At 37.0% G+C, this 20,200-nt stretch overlaps 2 protein-coding genes across 4 annotated transcripts in view; both read left to right on the forward strand.

Moving 5' to 3' along the window:
• sars2 (seryl-tRNA synthetase 2, mitochondrial) overlaps positions 1-11,446 on the forward strand; it is a 28,546-nt gene extending 17,100 nt beyond the window's left edge. For both annotated transcript variants that reach the window (XM_046863278.1, XM_046863277.1), the window contains 5 exons: positions 542-654; positions 6,399-6,492; positions 9,118-9,210; positions 10,320-10,385; positions 10,665-11,446. In XM_046863278.1, coding sequence (XP_046719234.1) covers positions 542-654; positions 6,399-6,492; positions 9,118-9,210; positions 10,320-10,385; positions 10,665-10,808 — 510 coding nt within the window. In that variant the 3' untranslated portion in view covers positions 10,809-11,446. The remainder of the gene's footprint in view (positions 1-541; positions 655-6,398; positions 6,493-9,117; positions 9,211-10,319; positions 10,386-10,664) is intronic.
• Positions 11,447-14,245: 2,799 nt separating this feature from the next.
• On the forward strand, positions 14,246-16,630 carry med29 (mediator complex subunit 29). Of its 2 annotated transcripts, XM_046862179.1 has the most exons (5): positions 14,246-14,514; positions 14,624-14,682; positions 15,065-15,097; positions 15,914-15,998; positions 16,240-16,630. In XM_046862179.1, the coding sequence occupies exons 1-5, from the start codon at positions 14,365-14,367 to the stop codon at positions 16,465-16,467; spliced, it is 555 nt and encodes a 184-aa protein (XP_046718135.1). In that variant the 5' UTR covers positions 14,246-14,364; the 3' UTR covers positions 16,468-16,630. The 2 variants fall into 2 exon arrangements, with proteins under 2 accessions (XP_046718135.1, XP_046718136.1); XM_046862180.1 differs by lacking the exon at positions 15,065-15,097 and having other exon boundaries at positions 14,251-14,514.
• The last annotated feature ends 3,570 nt before the right edge of the window (positions 16,631-20,200 follow it).

Genomic DNA, 20,200 nt, shown 5'->3' on the forward strand with positions numbered 1-20,200 from the left:
TTTCGTCTTCTGCTGTTGTAGCCCATTCACCACAGTTTGGTGTTTTGCCGATGCTGCAGTTCTTTCCTGATCACTATGTTGTAAATTGTGATTTAGTTACTATACTCTTCCTGGCAGCTGGAAACAACCTGACTATTTTCCTCTGAGCTCTCTAGATAGCAAGATGTTTCTTGCCACAGAATTGATTTATGTTCCACAATATGCTCTGTCAAGTGTTGCATGTGAAAATCCCAGGAGATTCTGAAATGCTTAAACTTGCCTATTAGGTACCAAGAACCATGCCACGATTAGAACGAACTGATCACATTTTCCCCAATTTGTGTTTTTGATGTGACTATTAACTGATTAACTCTTGCTCTGTACCTGCAAGATTTAAGCACTAGATTGCTGCCACCTTTATTGAATATTTGGATAATGCATAAATGGGCAGGTGTATATATCTTTCTGTTAAAATGGATGGTTAGTGTATGTTATTGGTTTCATTTAGCATGTTGTTAAGTCTGTCAAAACTAAGAAAACTTTTAAAAATGTTATATTTCAGGTGGAGATGTTTGGTGTAACAGCAGATGAAACTGGCCAGGAGAGTTCCCAGTTGTTGGATGAGTTTGTGTTGTTGCAGAAGGAGATTTTCTCTTCACTCAAGCTCCATTTCAGGTTTTCATGTAATTTAGTATGAATATTCACTATATTTTGATTAATTAATATTGCAACAAATATTGTAAAAAATAATACTTTTATTCAATTGCTGTAATTTCTGTCATAAAAAAATGCAAGATGGTTTATATATTTCAGACACTGCTAATCATCTGGGAATTTTACTCCTCACTGGTATTTAGGGGTTATATACAATGAAAAAAAATTCAGTGGAAGCTCTGTTAATGTGGAATCTTTGATCTAACTTTTCTGAACTACATGTCTGTAACTCATAAGAACTTTATTGCTGCGGAGAGCAAATATAATAGCCTCAATATAGCCTCAGATCATGTGCTTGGCTTACAGGAGTGAAACCTGATGTAGTTTTCTATTGTTGTAATCCACCCACCTCATTATTGGATGTTTTGTGCATGTTGTTAATCTAAAAAAATATACCATTCACTTATGTGAACACTGCATAAAATAAGAGAATGCTGCAAAATCTTAGCAGACACAGTTACCTCAAAATAAATAGTAAGGTAGAGCATGACTTTTTTGTTTCTTATATGTAGAAAGAAATATTGAAAGCATGAAATGTTATTTTTCTTGTTATTTAAGATTAGTTTTTTGAGAAGCATCCCCTAAATAAAAATGTTACTTTCACTATATTGCAATCACTGTGGTAGCCATAAATAAATAGTGAATTGTTAGCCTTCTGGAAAGTATATTAATTTACTTTATATGTACTCAATACTTGTAAGAGGCTCCTTTTGCTTTAATTAATGCCTCAATTTGGCATGGCATGAAGGTGATCAGTCTGTGGCACTGCTGAGACTGGTATGGAAGCCCAGGTTTCTTTGAAACTGGACTTCAGCTCATTTTAATTTTTGGTCTCTTGTTTCCTATTTTCCTCTTGACAATACGCCAATACTCTAAAACTTCCTGGTAGATGGCTGTGCTGACCTTGGACTTGATAGAACACAGTGGACCAACACCAGCAGATGACATGACTCCCCAAACCACCACTCACTGTGCAAACTTTACACTGGCCCTTAAGCAACTTGAATTCTGTGCCTCTCCTCTCTTCTTCTAGACTCTGGATCCTTGATTTCCAAATGAAATGCAACATTTTCATCTGAAAAGACGACTTTGGCCCAATGAGCATTAGTCCAGTCCTTTTTGTCCTTTGCCCAAGTAAGACAACTCTGACGTTGTCTCTGGTTCAGGAGTGACTTGACAATGCGTAATGCATCAGTTGTAGCCCAAGGATACATCTGTGTGTGGTGGCTCTTGAAGCACTGACTCCAGCTGCAGTCCACTTTGTGAATTCTTGAAACGCTTTGTTTTAACTTTTTCTACTACATTCTTCCCTACCATTCAACTTTCCATTAATGTGCTTGGATACAGCACTCTCTGAACAGCCAGCTTTTTTAGCGATGATCTTTTGTGTCTTACCCTCCGTGTGCAGGGTGTCAATAATTGTTTCTGGACAACTGTCAAGTCAGCAGTCTTACCCAATGATTGTGCAGCCTGAACCAGACTGAAACACCATTTCAAGGCTCAGGAAACCTTTGCAGGTGTTTGGATTTATTTAGCTGATTAGAGTGTGACACCACGTCATTCCCTGGTGGTCTAGTGGTTGGGATGCGGCACTCTCACTGCTGCGGCCCGGGTTCGATCCCCGGTCAGGGAACCAACCCCAGCCATTAGGGTTGCACAAGCCTTAGTGCCGGTCCCAAACCCGGATAAATGGGGAAGGTTGCGTTAGGAAGGGCATCCAGCAAAAAACGTGCCAAATCAAACATGCGGATGATCTGCTGTGGCGACCCCTAATGGGAGAAGCCGAAAGAAAGTTTTAGAGTATGACACCACGAGTCTCCAATATTGAACTTTTTCACAATATTCAAATGTTCTGAGTGAATTTTTTGTTTTTATTAGCTGTTAGCCATAATCATCAAAATAAAAAGAAATAAACACTAAAATATCAGTCTGTCTGTTAGTTAAAATAAATAACAAAAAAAAAAAAAATTAATTCAAATAAAATTAGTTTGGAATGTTGACCCCAGGTACCTGAACTCCTCCACCTTCTCCACCTCTTCTCCCTGCAACCACACCACACCACTGCCCTCCCTCTCATTCACACACATGTACTCTGTCTTACTCCTACTGACTTTTATTCCCATTCTCTTCAGTGCATACCTCTAGCTCTCCAGGCTCTTCTCAATCTGCTCCCTACTTTTACCACAAATCACAATATCATCCGTACACATCATAGTCCACAGAGACTTCTCTTTAACCTCATCCATCAACCTGCAAACAGTAAAGGGCTCAGGGCCAATCCTTAATGCAGTCCCACCTCCACCTTTTTTTTCCTGAGCATGAAACCATACTGTTGCTCACAGATGGTCACCCCTTCCCTCAGCCTGGCTTCCACTACTCTTTCCCATAACTTCATGGTGTGACTGCAGGTCTGCACATCTCCCTTATTTTTAAAGATCAGTACAAGCACACTCCTTCTCCATTCCTCAGGCATCCTCTCACCTTCCAGATTTTTGTTAAACAATCGAGTTAAAAACTGCCACTGCCATCTCTTCTAAACATCTCCATGCTCTTAATAACTGCTCTCACTTCATCCTTATTAATCCTATCCATTACCTGCTTTACATCATCCACAGAGCCCCTGTCTAACTTCTTCCCTGAATCTCACACTACAGTCTTCCTCCTTTAGTTTCCACCATCTTATTCTTCTTTCAGTCTTTACTCTCCTCCTCCTCCTTTTCACCTCCAAAACAATCCTACAGACCACCATCCAATTCTCTCTAGCTACACTGTCCTTCCATATTCCTCTCCCTAAGGCCATACCTACCCATATATATATATATATATATATATATATATATATATATATATATATATATATATATATATATATATACACAGTGAGGAAAATAAGTATTTGAACACCCTGCTATTTTGCAAGTTCTCCCACTTAGAAATCATGGAGGGGTCTGAAATTGTCATCGTAGGTGCATGTCCACTGTGAGAGACATAATCTAAAAAAAAAAATCCAGAAATCACAATATATGATTTTTAAACTATTTATTTGTATGATACAGCTGCAAATAAGTATTTGAACACCTGTCTATCAGCTAGAATTCTGACCCTCAAAGACCTGTTAGTCTGCCTTTAAAATGTCCACCTCCACTACATTTATTATCCTAAATTAGATGCACCTGTTTGAGGTCGTTAGCTGCATAAAGACACCTGTCCACCCCATACAATCAGTAAGAATCCAACTACTAACATGGCCAAGACCAAAGAGCTGTCCAAAGACACTAGAGACAAAATTGTACACCTCCACAAGGCTGGAAAGGGCTACGGGGAAATTGCCAAGCAGCTTGGTGAAAAAAGGTCCACTGTTGGACAATCATTAGAAAATGGAAGAAGCAACATGACAATGACCCGAAGCACACAGCCAGGATAACCAAGGTGTGGCTCTGTAAGAAGCATATCAAGGTTCTGGTGTGGCCTAGCCAGTCCTCAGACCTAAACCCAATAGAGAATCTTTGGAAGGAGCTCAAACTCCGTGTTTCTCAGCGACAGGCCAGAACTGTACCAAATATTAACATTGACTTTCTCAGGTGTTCAAATACTTATTTGCAGCCGTATCATAAAAAAAATAGTTAAAAAAATCTTACATTGTGATTTCTGGATTGTTTTTTTTAGATTATGTCTCTCACAGTGGACATGCAGAATTTTAGACCCCTCCATGATTTCTAAGTGGGAGAACTTGCAAAATAGCAGGGTGTTCAAATACTTATTTTCCTCACTGTATATATATATATATATATATATATATATATATATATATATATATATATATATATATATATATATATATATATATATATACACACACACACACACACACACACACACACACACACACACACACACACACACACACACACATATATATATATATATATATATATATATATATATATATATATATATATATATATATACACCTATATTTATGCACACATATATATACATCTATATTTATGCACACATATATACATATATACATACAGTGGAACACGGTTATGTCGCCGGCGTAGGGGACGCCAAAAAGCGTTGAGATAACCGATGATCAAGATAAACGAAAACCAATATGGCGGCAATATATTAACGTGCTTGAAATTTCTTTATGTACATGATGTGCGTTTTTAAATGAGAATGTACATGCCCGTGTTTTTGGAGATTTCTTTACACAACAGCGTTGCCACGATTTGTTTGTTGAAGGCATGCTATAAAAATGTCGTACATATTTGTTAACAACAAAAGGCATATGTGCACCAAATAACAGCAAAGATTTACCAGTATACAATACAAACCACCGTCGATTCTCAAAACAAACCTTTATTATATTCTCCAACATTGCAAACACAAAAATCGCTCACAAAATCACAAAAAACGTGCGGGGTGTAAAAAAAAGCTAACCAAAAAAAAAAAAGAGCTAAGCAGTGTCAACATTAAATTCTCGAGTCATTTCACTTTGACACACAGCTCTGAAAAGTATCCTACACCTGTAAGGCATGATTTTTCCGCCACTTCCACAAGTTTTTCTGCGGCTGCACAGTGCCATCTCACTACCGTATTTTCGCGTATATAAGACGCACCCTGGGTGAGGGGTATGTAAAACTTTGTATAAGACGCTTAACCGACGTTAAGTGGCAAATTTGCCCCCCCTTGTGCTCGAGATATTAGGGTTCGTCAACATAAAAGAATTGACATAACCGATTAAAAAATGCTAAGACAAAGCGTGTCCTAGGGGTTGCCAAAAAGCATCGAGGTAACCGATGATCGAGATAAACGAAAATCAATATGGCGGCAATATATTAACGTGCTTGAAATTTTTTATGTACATGATGTGCGTTAATAAATGAGAATGTGCATGCACGTGTTTTTGAAGGTTTTTTTTACACAACAGCGTTGCCGCGATTTGTTTGATGAAGGCATGCTATAAAAATGTACATACATGTTTGTTAACTGTCAGGAATCTGTGCTTTCTCGGCCGCTTTCTTTGAAGCTCCCGGCTTCAATCGCGCACATATGGTGCTTGGTTAGCACTCATCATCAGCTCCTATTTAAACTTCCACACTCTCACTGTCCGTTATTGTTGGTATATGTTGGTTCACGGTGGTCGATGTTATCGCTCATGCGTATCCCGGTACGTGTCTTCCCACCGGCACTCTCTCAACGGCTGCGCTTGTTAATCCTGCCATTGTTAATTCTATGCTTTTGCTGCTCATCCCACGTTCCGCGCTCCTACCAAGCGCCGCGTTCATCGCATAACATTTAACAACAAAAGGCATATGTGCACTAACTAACAGCAAAGATTCACCAGTATACAATACAACACCTGTAGCATCTGTAAGGCTTGATTTTTCCGCCACTTTCACGAGTTCTTTTGCGGCTGCACAGTGCCGATTGAGATAACCGACGTTAAACGGCAAATTTTTCCCCCCTTGTGCTCGAGATATTAGGATTCGGCATCATACCGACATAACCGATTAAAAAATGCTTAGACAAAGCGAGAATTTGGCGGTTCCACTTCAAAAACGTCGACTTAATAGGGTTGTCGAGTTAACCGAGGTCAAGATAAGTGGGTTCCACTGTGTGTATGTATTTTTTATATATATATATATATATATATATATATATATATATATAAGTTTCTTTTTCTTTTTCAATCAAAGGGTTTTGGACATGCCCACTCAGGAGTTGGGGCCATCAGCATTCAGAAAGTATGACATTGAAGCATGGATGCCAGGCCGTGGAAAATATGGTGAGGTAAGTACAGTGTTGTGCTAGTCACTAAGAACTAGTAACTATCTACTTTATTCAAAAAGTAACTCAGTTACTTTGTTGATTACTTACACTAAAAAGTAATGCGTTACTGTTAAAAGTAACTTTTTAGTTACTTTTTAAAAGAACGTTCTTTAATGTTCCCTTTAATGCCCTTTTATGCGTTATGATCTATACAAACACAAAACTGACTTAAACACAAAGTAATTTTTAAACACTATTTTATTTAAGTCAGACCTGCACAAACTGAATATATCACAAGGATTTCTGAAATAAATAACAAAACAAGCTGAATAATATTTTCAGAATCAAAAACTATAGTGGCTTCTGCATCATAAAAGCTGTTGTGTTGAGCTCTTAAAAATGTTCCTTTTACAGCTTAAGTATGAAAACTATCAACAATGTAGAACAGAACACCGGGTTAGCTTCTAGCTTCGTCGAGGCATGGAGTTTCTGGAGCAGCTTCAACAGATTGGAGTTGCTGTTTATCGCAGTAGATACGAGCTTCGAACCAGAAAAACACAGCTTACATTTGACTTAAAAGTTTTTGTCTTTATACTTAACTAAAGTGAAATAATGAGCATATTTTCACTTTGAGAAACTCGTCTTGCTCTCGCCTCGACTCGCCATTACTGCCGCACAGACCTGAATAAACGGAGACACGCCCACAGTGCGTCTTCTTCGTGTTTACAGTGGTTCATCCACCAATCCTACAATGCGTCTCTGCTGTAAACAGGTCAGACTGTAGGCTACACTTCAGCCAAAATTCATTTATTTAAAAAAGTAACGGGTAACGCATCATACGGTAACGGAGTTACTTTATTTAAAAAGTAATGTGTTACAGTATTAGTTACTGTCAAAAGTAACTGTGTTACAGTAACGTGTTATTGCCCAACACTTGGTAAGTAAGTACAAAAGTGACAGTTCTGAATGATGTTTCATATCTGGATTCATTAACTCTCTCTCTCTTACTGTCTATACTCTCTTAGTTTATCCATTAACAACTCATTGAATGTCAGTGATTCGCAGAACCTACTCATCAGGGGTCACCAACCTTTTTGAAGCTGAGAGCTACTTTTTGGGTACTGATTAATGTGAAGGGCTACAAGTTTGATACACACTTCTAAAATAACAAATTTGCTCAATTTACCTTTAATTATATGTTATTATTAATCATTAATGATATTCATCTATTTGAAGACACTGATCATGTTAATGATTTCTCACAATAATTATCAACAATGATTTAACAAGGTAGGAAACAGATAAATATCAATATGCAAAACTTTATTAGAAAACTCTGAAAGTATTTACATTTTCAAATGATTTACTACAACATTTTTACTAGCAACTAACAATTTTTACCAAATCGTGCACTACGTTGCATGATGTTTGTACAGATTATCAATTATGTAACACAAAAATCAACTTTCAGATTTGAATGAAATTATCACCAGATCTACAGCATCTGGCATTGCATGCTGTTCACCAGTGTATTGTAATCAGGGGTGTAACTTGACACTGAAACTCTGAGTGAGTCTTGCAGATGTGCATCAGTGAGGCATGTTCTGTGTGTGAGGCTGGATGGTGAATGTCAATTTGCAATGTTACAATTTCGATTTCCACCTGTCCAGCATCCAAGCTGAACGTTGCACTTAGTTGCTCAGCAATGCATGTTGTGTCCACATTCATGAAAGTTGTGGAAATTAATGACAGACATGGCTCCAGCTTCTCAAACTCTTGCCCAGGTCTGTTTATGACTTAGTACTGTTTAGTACTTTTCTGCAACTTTGTCAAAAGTCTCAGACGCAGAAGCAATGTCTTTCAGCACCATCTGCACAGAGGGAAAGTGCAGCACCTTTTTCTCTGTAAATGCACAGAGAAAATCTGGGCTTTAAATGCATTTAAAGCACTTACCATGTCAGCAACAGTCTTACCTTTGCCCTGCAGCTCACAGTTCAAATGGTTCAGTTCTTCGGCGAAGAAATGTGTCGCTCTAAATGAGGCTTCGGTTGCTTTTTGGGAGTTTTTCACCGATCTCGTGAAAAAAGACTGTTGTTTGCACAAACCTTCCTTTAACTCTGCTTTTTCCGCACGTAGTGCGCTGCCTGGTGGGTAGTTAGCATGGTAGCTTGCGTGACGTTTTGAAATGTCTCTCAACATTGTGCTGCTTTGCCGTCGCCCCACAAAAGAGACACACGCAGGAATCTTTCACAGTGACAAAAAGAACTCTTCTCCCATGCACTGTGAAAATGTTTTCTTTTTTTTCTGCCATGTTTTCAGGGGTAAATCATCTCCTCACCTACACTGCGCCCGCTAGCTCCAACCATTGCGTAGAGACCAGCTAGATCTAACTTAATATGAAATATTTTTGAAGTTATTTTTTTTATATTGTAATTTTTTTGCCCGCGGGCAACCAGTCATGTTGGTGACCCCTGCATTAGAACATAGCCATAAATACAAGATGTGTACATGTCTACTGCTGATATTTTAATCAGACCAAATAATAAACCCTGGACAGCACTCTAAGGAATATATAAATGTCATATTTTGTCTTAGAACTTTTACAGATTATGTATTATTTAAATTTTTTTCTTAAACCTTCAATAGATCTCCAGTGCATCTAACTGCACTGACTACCAGAGCCGGCGACTGAATATTCTATATGAGAGAAGTGATGGCAGTTCTAAGTATGCACACACAGTAAGTGAATCTATTTGTTGTCTTCACTGAGGATGCAACTAAAAGCAAAGTGTAATCCATATCATGTGGTGTCACTGCATAGCAAAAATGTGTACACTACATTTATAAAGTGCAGTTATCAAGATATACACTCACCTCTCCCTAAGTGCTAGAGTGGCCATTCATTTGTATTTTATATTAAGCAAATAAATTTGGGTTTGAGTCCACTTTAAACCAATGCATTGTATGCTTGAACCCATCAATTTTTTAATGCTCAAAAATATTGAAACAGATTTTGTGCAAGCATTAGGGTTAGCGAATAGAACAATTTTGATTTCCTGAAAAAGAAAGGATCCACGTTTATATTAACAACCAGACTTTGAGTAGCTGTGAAGAAATAACGGTAACACAAGCAACAGCCACTGACCCATCAATCAACAACAACTTTCATAAGGCTGGGTTGAAGGTATTATAAGCCCAATTCAAAGAAGACTTAAAGAGCAGAAACATCAAGGCTGAACAGTATCACTAGATACAAGCCACTAATCAGCAGTAAAAATTAGATGTTTGAATTCACAGAGAAATACTTAGATGGGCCAAAAGTTGTCAAAACCAAGATTAACCTCTACCAAAGTGACTGACAGGCCAGAAATGTGGGGAAATTAAGGACATGATCCAAGACATCTGAACTAAAGACAAGCATGGTGGCATTGACTTGTGTACACTATTACAGAGAAATGCATCAAATACAATTAGATTCAGTTTAACTGGGTGATGTCACTGGATTGCTGACTTGATGCAGTTATTGCAAACAATCAATCTGAAACCCATTAATCAGTGTTGTTTACTTTTAATACTATCGTTTCTATACTTTTGCTCAGCTAAAGAATTGGTGATCTGCCACCAAACGTTGCATGTTTAACACACCCAGATGTATATGGTCTATTGTATAGATATAAACTATCATTTCATATTCATCCATTGATCTCAAACACAAATTTGTAGTGTGAAGCAAAAACAATAGAATTGGTATTGCCAGCCCAATACTTTTGGAGGGGACTGATGAACTTGATAGATGAGTTGCAGAGTATCCTAGGAATTATAACCATCTATAATATGTTTTATTTTAGGTGAATGCTACAGCGTGTGCGATCCCACGGACTATTATTGCACTTTTGGAAACGCATCAAACAAAAGTGAGGTTACTTTTTCATTTGAGGTTACATTTGCTTTGTTGCACAGCCATTTTTAGTGACAATAGTATAGATTTACTTATTTGGGGAGAATAATTGTGATTACTTCCAGACATTATTTTTGTTGTAAATAGTATATCAATCATTTATTAATTTAACAGAATGTAATCTGTCTCAAATTTTGAAATTAGTTAATTTCAAACAAAAATGTTAGTTAAACTGGTTATGTTTACCTGTAAAAAATTTTTTAAACTATTCTTTATTTTGTGTTTTCTGTATTAGGAAGGAACTGTACTTGTTCCAGAAGTTTTGCAGCCTTACCTTGGAATAGAAGTGATTGAAAAGCCTTCATACACTCCCCTGAAATACATCGGACCTAATCAGCCCAATCGTACACCTCATGAAAGTTCTACAACCTCCAAATAACATTGATTTTACAGTAAACTTCATATTAACAGGTTTTCTATATTTATGAAAAGCTAAAATCCAGGGAGTAACAAGTTTCATATTTTTTTTTTGTTTGTTTTTTTCAAAGCATATTGTCAGCTGATTTCTGTCAATTGTGCAAAAGCTCTGCTTGCACCATGCATATTTATGATTCAGCTACTGTGCTGTTGGTCTCCAATTTCTGCTTTTAAATTTCCATTGCCAAGCTTTTAGAGCTTTTTAAATGTGTTTATAGAAATATTGTTGTAAGTTAAGTCTGGTTATTAACAGGGACACCTATTGTTGTGGCCTAGGCTTGTGTGATATTGAAAAATGAGCATTCCATCGTTTTTGAGTTTAAGGAGTAGATGAGGTCATAATAAAATTATTACCTATGCTGTCAGGAACTGACAAACTCAAAACTTAAATATAACACAACACTTATGTAGCAAACATATTTCTATCAGCTCACTGTAAAGCACCCAAAATCACCCAAAAAGCAAAAGAAAACTTAACAACTTAACACCTTAACATCATTTAAAATATTCTATTTTGTGGGGTATTTTTTTTTTGCTGTTTTGACCATTATTGTCTGAAATGTCACCTTTAATAAATGTAATAAACTGATGTTGAACGTGTACTTTGGTAACATTGCACAAATGTTATATGGATAATATTGTTATATTGCACAAGTCAAGTTTAGCATTTTTTTCACACCGTTAAACACAGTTTTACCCAGGTATAAGACATTGCAATTACATAGCTATAATTTAAAGCTGGAATATTTATTTTTGAATGGACAGAATCTGAAATTTATTTACATAGTGATGTTAAAACCTATTCCAAATTGTAGCTAATTCTGTCTGCTAGAGCAGGTCCAGATAGCAAGCTGTTTCTGTGCCGGATCTGGCTGAGTTTCAGCAGTGAGTTTGGCCCACATGCTGCATGGAATTACGCCCCAAGATTGGCCCTAATACTGTTTACTGAAAGTCAACCAGATCAATGCCAGAAGCAGACCAAAACTCAGCCACAACTTTACAATGCCCAATAAGTCAGAAATAACTGGCCAACAAAAGTGCCAGAATCAGCAGATGTCAGCTAGATAAGAGCCAAACTGCTACCAATTTTAACCCAGAACTTGTCCAGAGGCACCAGAAATTAGATTTAAATTATAATATATTGTGCAAGGTAAAATAAAATAAAAATATGCAAATGCAATGTAGTGTTTTATTGATGGAGAGGGAAAAATGGAACAAAACTGGTTTATCAATAATATAAGATAAACCAGTAATATGAGCAAGTCAAAACATTAACAACAAATAAATGGTCACAATACAATAACAAAGACACAACTACATATAATTAAAATAATAGTTTTGTCTTTGTCCTAAAGGACTTGGTTGTAGCTCAATAGAAGCTAAACAAATCCTTTGGGACAGTCGCTGTATTTGAGAGGCTTGGGCCAAATACATTTTTGAGATGTGGTAACCTCATCACTTTTTACTAATTTTGATGAAAGATAATCCCATTTTTTTTTTTTTTTTTTTTTTTTTGCAGTTCAAAAAGAAATGTACAATTTGTTAAACTGCACAATGATACAAGGACCTGTTAAACCAGTCTGTGTTAAAAAAAGGATAGTTCACTCAAAAAAGAAAATTCTGTCATCATTTACCTACTGTCCACATCTTCCAAACCTTTGAGTTTCTTTTTTCTGTTGAACACAAAAGAGGATATGTTGAAGACTACTGAAAACTGCTAGCGTTTAACTTTCATACTATTTCTTTTCTACTATGGATATCAATGGCTACCGGTTTTCAACAGTCTTGAAAATATCTTATTTTGTGTTTAACAGAAAAATAAAACATAAAGGTTTGGAACCACTTGAGGATGAGTACATTTAAATTTTTGTCTGAACTACCTGAAACTCAACTGAATTTCAATCGAGTAAAGGCGCAGAAGAAAATGAGTGAAATCTGTGTTTGTTAAACAATAACTTACCTTATAGTATTAAAGTTTGAAGAGACAGAGCCAAGATACTTAGCAATTTACTTCCAAGTCTGTGTTGGTAAATATTATGTATTAAAAAAACGGTGGCTGGCTAACTGTTCCGCAATGTGGTGAGGGAAGACATGCAGGTAGTTGGGTTAAAAGAGGCAGATGTAGAGGACAGGGGGGGGGTATGGAGACGAATGATCCGCTGTGGCGACCACTAATGGGAAAAGCCAAAAGAAGATGATATATATGAGGAATTAGTTATATATTAATCATGTGTATAATATACTGTATACATCATCTTCTTTCGGCTGCTCCTCTACATCTGCCTCTTTCACACCAACTACCTGCATGTCTTCCTCACCACATCCATGAACCTCCTGCTTGGCCTTCCTCTTTTCCTCCTACCTGGTGGCTCCATCCTCAGCATTCTTCTACCAATATAATTCATGTCCCTCCTTTGCACATGTCCAAACCATCTCATACATAATTAGTTAAAATCACAATCGAGTTTCTGAACCAGTGAGTATTATTATATCCATTTGTTGTTTAAAGGTGGTAATGTTTATTTCAGCTAAAGTCATAAATCTACCTCACTAAAAACTTTTAATAATTACTTTCTAATTTCTAGTAAAATGACAAGTAAAATACACTCACATTAAGTCCCCATTCAATTTTGTTTTGTCTGATTTTGTTTCTTTGCCTTCCATCATTCTGGAAACTTTTCATTTTGTTTTTGTTAATTCTGCATATTGACACCTCCTTGTATGCTTTGATTGTACATCTTCTCTAAAAACATTTATTGTTGCCTCCAATTAATGAGGGGCAATAATAAATTATTAAAAATATTTTCTTTTTTGGGGGGACCAAACTCAAGCCAGAGTTCAGCCTAATGCTGTTTGACAAAAGACTGTGGAAAAAACCCAGCACCAAAATAAAGCCAAAAGTGCAGAATGTAAGCCAGACTCAGCCCAGACTTTATTGCTATATGAGTGTCACATATTATCCTTTGTCATATGAAGGTCAAAATGAAATATACTCACATTGTAATTATGATGAATATTTGCTAAAAATATAAAATTTAAAAGACAATTGATTAAGACTGATTAATTTGTTGGGTGCACTTTAAGAGCATCATTGAACTTCCAAGTGGCCAAATGGGAGCTTTGTGTCACATGAATTTTTAAAATATAGTTGTGTAATCATTCTTTACAATTATCTTTCTGAATAAAAACAAACAAAAAAACAAAAACAAGCCATTATGTTTGGACAATAATTGCAGATCTCTCGGAAAAACAGGTTTTGTCCTGTGATGATCAAAATTTTTTACAAAAATCTGAAACACACTTACGGTGGTAAGTAAACATATTTTATTAAATTATACTTCATTGCACAATTGTCCGCTAGGTGGTAGTGTTGATTTGTGTTCCAGACAGTTTGCCTCGAAGAAGCAGCAGCAGCAGCAGCAGAAGAAGCAGCAGCAGAAGAAGAAGAATCAGAAGCAGTAGCAGCAGAAGAAGCTCGTTAGTGAATGTGTACTTAAAAACACTGGGTTTTTGCAGTCATGTCGCAGCAGCAGCCTCCGCCAGGAAATCCACAGGCGGTACTTCAGCAGCCTCCACAGCAGCAGCAGCAGCAGCTCAACCAGCAGCAGGATTTCGACCCGGTTCATAGGTTTAAAATGCTGATTCCGCAATTAAAAGAAAGTTTACAGGTGTGATAATGGCTTGTATAAACGACGGGCTTTTATTAACGTTTGGAGCGTATATTCCCGGTCATTGTTTCTCTGGAAACAAATGAATCACCGTTCGTTTTTGTTTCAGAACGTAATGGCCATCGCTTCACAAAATTTTGCACACAACACTGCAATTGATAACGGAATGTAAGTACACTTTATTTTTAACTTAAACAAATGTTAATGCATTTTATATATATCGTTGTTAACGAGACGAGTACCTCAGGTTGTAGTAGTAAAGCTGCTGGGCGCCTTTGGGAGAAATAAATGTGCTGTTCCGCTCCAGTCTACTTTTACAGGATGTCTTGTTCACAGTAATTAACTGATTATTAAGACTCTCTTTAATCCCCTTGTATGTGGGCCAGTTTCAAATTATATATATAATATAATGATTATAAAAATATCGTGTTAAATAAGGACAGTGTATGAACAAGAGGTGGGAGTTTGATGTCTCCAAGTTTCAGTGAAATGCATGCCAGTTCTAGTGAAAGCTGTTCTGAACATGAAGTCTGTCTGTACTTCGTTTTAGTGCAGTGAGGGCAGAAAAGCCACTCTCACCAAGGTAAGTAGTGTAAGTAGGACAGTGAACTTGTGAAGTTGTCTAAAAGTCCATCAGTGGTTGTCGTGTTGATGCTCATTTTCTCTTCATTTGTGACAGTTTGTAAAGTTCTGATGGCTCAAGTGAAACCCAGCTCATCATGTTTTGTCTTTCTGTCATTGCTTGTTATTGTGAAATCTTCCTTGGCCACAGAAGATGGGCTTCACTTCACATTTGATTTTGCTTTCAACCTCCTTAGTTCTTCCCTATATTTTCAAACGTTTGTAGTTAAACTAATAAATGAAATTAGTTTTCTATATTTAATCATGTTAAGACTTAAGAAGTGTTAAAAATGTAAGATATTTTGGTTTTATTATATTTTTGTTAATAAATGGAGGTGGCATTATGTTACAGTAGGTCACATTGCCATCTCACAGGTTCAGGTTCCTCTATTCGGCCCTGAGACCAGGTTACAGCCTATGCACTTTTAAATGTACTTTTCATGCCCACACTTAGTGAAGATGCTACTGAAAATGAATGAATTTATTAGAATGCAGAATTACATAAACTATTCTCCCAAAATATTCCAACAGTAAATAGTGGAGAAAAGTTTTTTAAATGGTTGTCTTTGTTGTCAGCGTGGTAGTAACCAGTTAATAAAGACTTGATCTAGACTTGTATAATATCTTTAAAACCCATTTCCATCCTGAAATGAAAACACTGCTGTTTCTCATACATGTTTTAATGTTTTTTTTTTTCCCCTTTATGCATTAGCACACATCTTTATTAACATCGAGAAATATGACTAGTTACTAAGTTATTGCCTATTGTCCATTTTAGAAAGAGTAATGATTCCACAGTTCAGCGATTTGACAAGAGTTTAGAAGAGTTTTACGCCCTGTGTGATCAACTGGAGCTCTGTCTGGTAAATACTAACTAAGATGAATCTCTAATAAATGTTTAAAAAAATATGAATATAAAGTATATTATTTAGCATCTTCTTTATAACAGCTCTTGTAAAGCATCTTTAGGATGATAAATTGTTTTACATTTTCATGCAATATAAAGGCCATTTTGTAGTGACTATGAGTAGATTAATGCAAAAAGAAAAAAAAAGTGATAAAGCATTAAACTGGAGTTTCAGACTAATTCTTTGTATTTTTTAGCGCCTGGCCCACGAGTGCCTCTCTCAGAGCATTGACAGTGCCAAACACTCTCCAAACCTGGTACCCACAGCAACAAAACCTGACACAGTGCAAACAGAATCTCTATCTTACTCTCAGTATCTCAGCATGATCAAATCTCAGATATCTTGTGCTAAAGACATTCATAATGCTCTGCTGGAATGCTCCAAGAAAATAGCCGGAAAGAGTCAGCAGCAAGGAATCCTTTAATAGCGATCAATATAAGTTTCTGTAAATTTGCTTTAACTTCATATCCTAAGATTGCCCAGAAGGTGTTTTTAGATGATGTTAATAAAAATGATTTTTTTAATGTATGACGGGTTAAAAATACATGTATTTGTTGGTTGCATAATTAAACTGTGTAACTGTTCAATGATGATGAAACTAGCATGTGTTTATTTTCTGAAGTTGGACATTTGTCTTTTTCTGTGACTTATTCAGACAGGTCTGTTTTTAAAAAAGCGCTATGTTAGACGTATCTATATGAATGTCCTTAGTTTGAAATTTGGATAATCAGGTGTACATTATATTGAACCATTTAATGCTTATTTATGTGACACTATACAAGCAGCATGCAATTAAATTACATAGCGTAGCTTGATAGTAAATCTGATATTGATAGTTCTTTAAAAATAAACTATTATAAGAACTGAAAAGACCCAACATGGCAAAGAGTTTAAAACTAGTTCCCAAAGAGTACACAGCTTTATTACAGCATGATGTTGGCATGCAGCGTGAAAACTGTCGAACAATCTGTAGTTTTAAGTAATAAAATATTTAATGAAATTATATATGTACAAGTATATATACAGATAGAGAAACAAACAGTAAATGCACCACCTAAATGCTTTTTAGATGACTGTTCACTTGCTCCCTAATATTTGCCCACCTTTTGAGAAGTGCCATTTTAATGAGGTAATCTATATGATTATTCACACTTCCTGTTAGTGGTTTAATATATTATTTGTGTATTATCCAACAGTTAAACAATCCCAAAAATGGTCAAAATATGGAGACAAATTACAGAAAAGTTCAAGGACATGTGAATTGAGTGAGGAGAAAAACTGATGAAAAATTATGTATAACACTGGTTTATTTTTTGACCAGTAAATAAAAAAAAAGTTTTAAATTGGGACTCACAGCATGCATTTTAATTGTATAAAATAATTAATGTTACAGAAGTCAGCGTTTGTTAATCGTATTTTAACATTGAAAATATCCTATTACAACAAAAAGGACAGCAAATGACTTGTTTTTGTGGCTTTCTCCTTCACATACTACAAACTAATTATGCACCACAAGCTTATTGCAGGGTGTGAATGAGCATCTAATTGATTTTGAACATTGATGAATGACTGTGGCCTTTGATGAGTCTGAACAACATTGATAGATTGAGGTAAATTCTCAATACTTTCATCAGGAAGAGAGAAGTTAGAACAGTGCATTTGAGTAGTAGGTAAGAAAAACCTAAAACTAAACTTGTGTTTTAATTGATGTTTTTACAGCATGTATGTGAAACTGCTACACAGGAATATGGTATAATGCGTTTTATGTGAATATGTAAAATGTCGTGTCTATTTTTAAAATGATTTTGCATAAATGAAAATGACCTTATGCAAGTATGTATGTATGTATGTATGTATTTATTTATTTATTTATTTATTTATTTTCAAATTACATTTTGTATGCTCATTTGTGACCACCCCAAAAACTAGCATGCACTGCTGTGGGTGATGGAAAGAGACACTGAACAGATAAGTGGAAGAATCTGAGTGGATCATTTTAATGAACTGAGGTAAGGACTGCCCACGTTATTAGCATATGGACACAGAAATAAAGGTGGAAATAAATATAGAAATAAATTCATCAACTCATAAATAAACAAACAAATGTTGAAACACAGAAAAAGCTTAAGTATAGTAAATGTGCCAACCTTTTACCTTTTTATTGACCAAAAGGTGTTTATTCATACTTGAGTTTATCCATTTATTAATTAAATCATTTGTTTCTTTGTACAAACATACATATATCATTCTTAATCCTCTATAACTTTATAATCGTTTACATGTAAATACTCCTACAAACAATTTACATATAAATGCATTTGTATCCAGGCAAAAAAATATTCACCAATTTCAGAGTAATAATCTATAATTGTGTAAAATTGTTATTAGTGTTTAAGTGAGTGGCAGGTGGTTATGAGGGTCCATCGTTTCGAGAGGATTCTCATCATCATAACCAGAAGCTGCAAACAATATACCCACTCCAATAATACTGATTGATTTTTTTATTTTATTTTTTTTAAATAACAAACATTCTAACTGAACACATCTTATGTATATTATAGCACTTTTAACAGTGAACATAATCAAAAAGCAGTTTTACAGAATATATAAATATTTTATTTTATCTGAACATGACAGAGGAAGAAACTTCAAAACACCAGACTCAAAAGGGAAGCCTTCCTCATTAGGGTGAGGATAATGTGATTCATTTCACTTCTAGAACTATGAACTGTAGTCAAACAGTTCAATTTTCTTTTGTCAAAGTGAATCAAATGACTCTTAAAATAACATCAGTGATGAGTGTGAAACTCTCCTTCTATTAAAACTGTTGGATCTGCTGTAGAAGTTAAAGCTAAAAAAAGAAAGTAATTTTTTTTGTTTTGGGGGTGATTTATCAGAGGCAGTATGATGTTTTGGGGGTGACATGTCAGGGGCAGTATGATGTTTTAGGGGTGACGTGTCAGGGGGAGTATGGCGTTTTGGGGTGACATGTCAGGGGCAGTATGACGCGTTTTGGGGTGACGTGTCAGGGGCAGTATGGCGTTTTGGGGTGACGTGTCAGAGGCAGTATGGCGTTTTGGGGTGGCGTGTCAGGGGCAGTATGGCGTTTTGGGGTGACGTGTCAGGGGCAGTATGACGTTTTGGGGGTGACGTGTCAGAGGCAGTATGACGTTTTGGGGGTGACGTGTCAGGGGCAGTATGACGTTTTGGGGTGACGTGTCAGGGGCAGTATGATGTTTTGGGGGTGACGTGTCAGGGGCAGTATGACGCGTTTTGGAGGTGACGTGTCAGGGGCAGTATGATGTTTTGGGGGTGACGTGTCAGGGGCAGTATGACGTTTTGGGGTGACGTGTCAGGGGAGTATGACGTTTTGGGGTGACGTGTCAGGGGAGTATGACGTTTTAGGGTGATGTGTCAGGGGCAGTATGATGTTTTGGGGTGACGTGTCAGGGGAGTATGACGTTTTGGGGTGACGTGTCAGGGGAGTATGACGTTTTGGGGTGACGGTCAGGGCAGTATGATGTTTTGGGGTGACGGTCAGGGGATTATGACGTTTTGGGGTGACGTGTCAGGGGCAGTATGACGTTTTGGGGTGACGTGTCAGGGGATTATGACGTTTTGGGGTGACGGTCAGGGCAGTATGACGCTTTGGGGTGACGTGTCAGGGGAGTATGACGCTTTGGGGTGACGTGTCAGGGGAGTATGACGTTTTGGGGTGACGTGTCAGGGGCAGTATGATGTTTTGGGGTGACGTGTCAGGGGCAGTATGACGCTTTGGGGTGACGTGTCAGGGGAGTATGACGTTTTGGGGTGACATGTCAGGGGCAGTATGATGTTTTGGGGTGACGTGTCAGGGGCAGTATGACGTTTTGGGGTGACGGTCAGGGGCAGTATGACGTTTTGGGGTGGCGTGTCAGGGGAGTATGACGCTTTGGGGTGACGTGTCAGGGGAGTATGACGTTTTAGGGTGACGGTCAGGGCAGTATGATGTTTTGGGGTGACGTGTCAGGGGAGTATGACGTTTTAGGGTGACGGTCAGGGCAGTATGATGTTTTGGGGGTGACGTGTCAGGGGGAGTATGACGTTTTAGGGGTGACGTGTCAGGGGCAGTATGATGTTTTGGGGGTGACGTGTCAGGGGGAGTATGATGTTTTGGG

This window comes from Silurus meridionalis, chromosome 12 (assembly GCF_014805685.1).
Source record: "Silurus meridionalis isolate SWU-2019-XX chromosome 12, ASM1480568v1, whole genome shotgun sequence".
NCBI classification, from domain to species: Eukaryota; Metazoa; Chordata; class Actinopteri; order Siluriformes; family Siluridae; genus Silurus; species Silurus meridionalis.

Coding starts and splice junctions, on each gene's coding strand:
- med29 (XM_046862179.1), top strand. CDS start 14,365: ATGTCGCAGCAGCAGCCTCCGCCAGGAAATCCACAGGCGGTACTTCAG. Junction 14,515..14,623: donor AATTAAAAGAAAGTTTACAG/GTGTGATAATGG, acceptor TTTTTGTTTCAG/AACGTAATGGCCATCGCTTC. Junction 15,999..16,239: donor ATCAACTGGAGCTCTGTCTG/GTAAATACTAAC, acceptor TGTATTTTTTAG/CGCCTGGCCCACGAGTGCCT.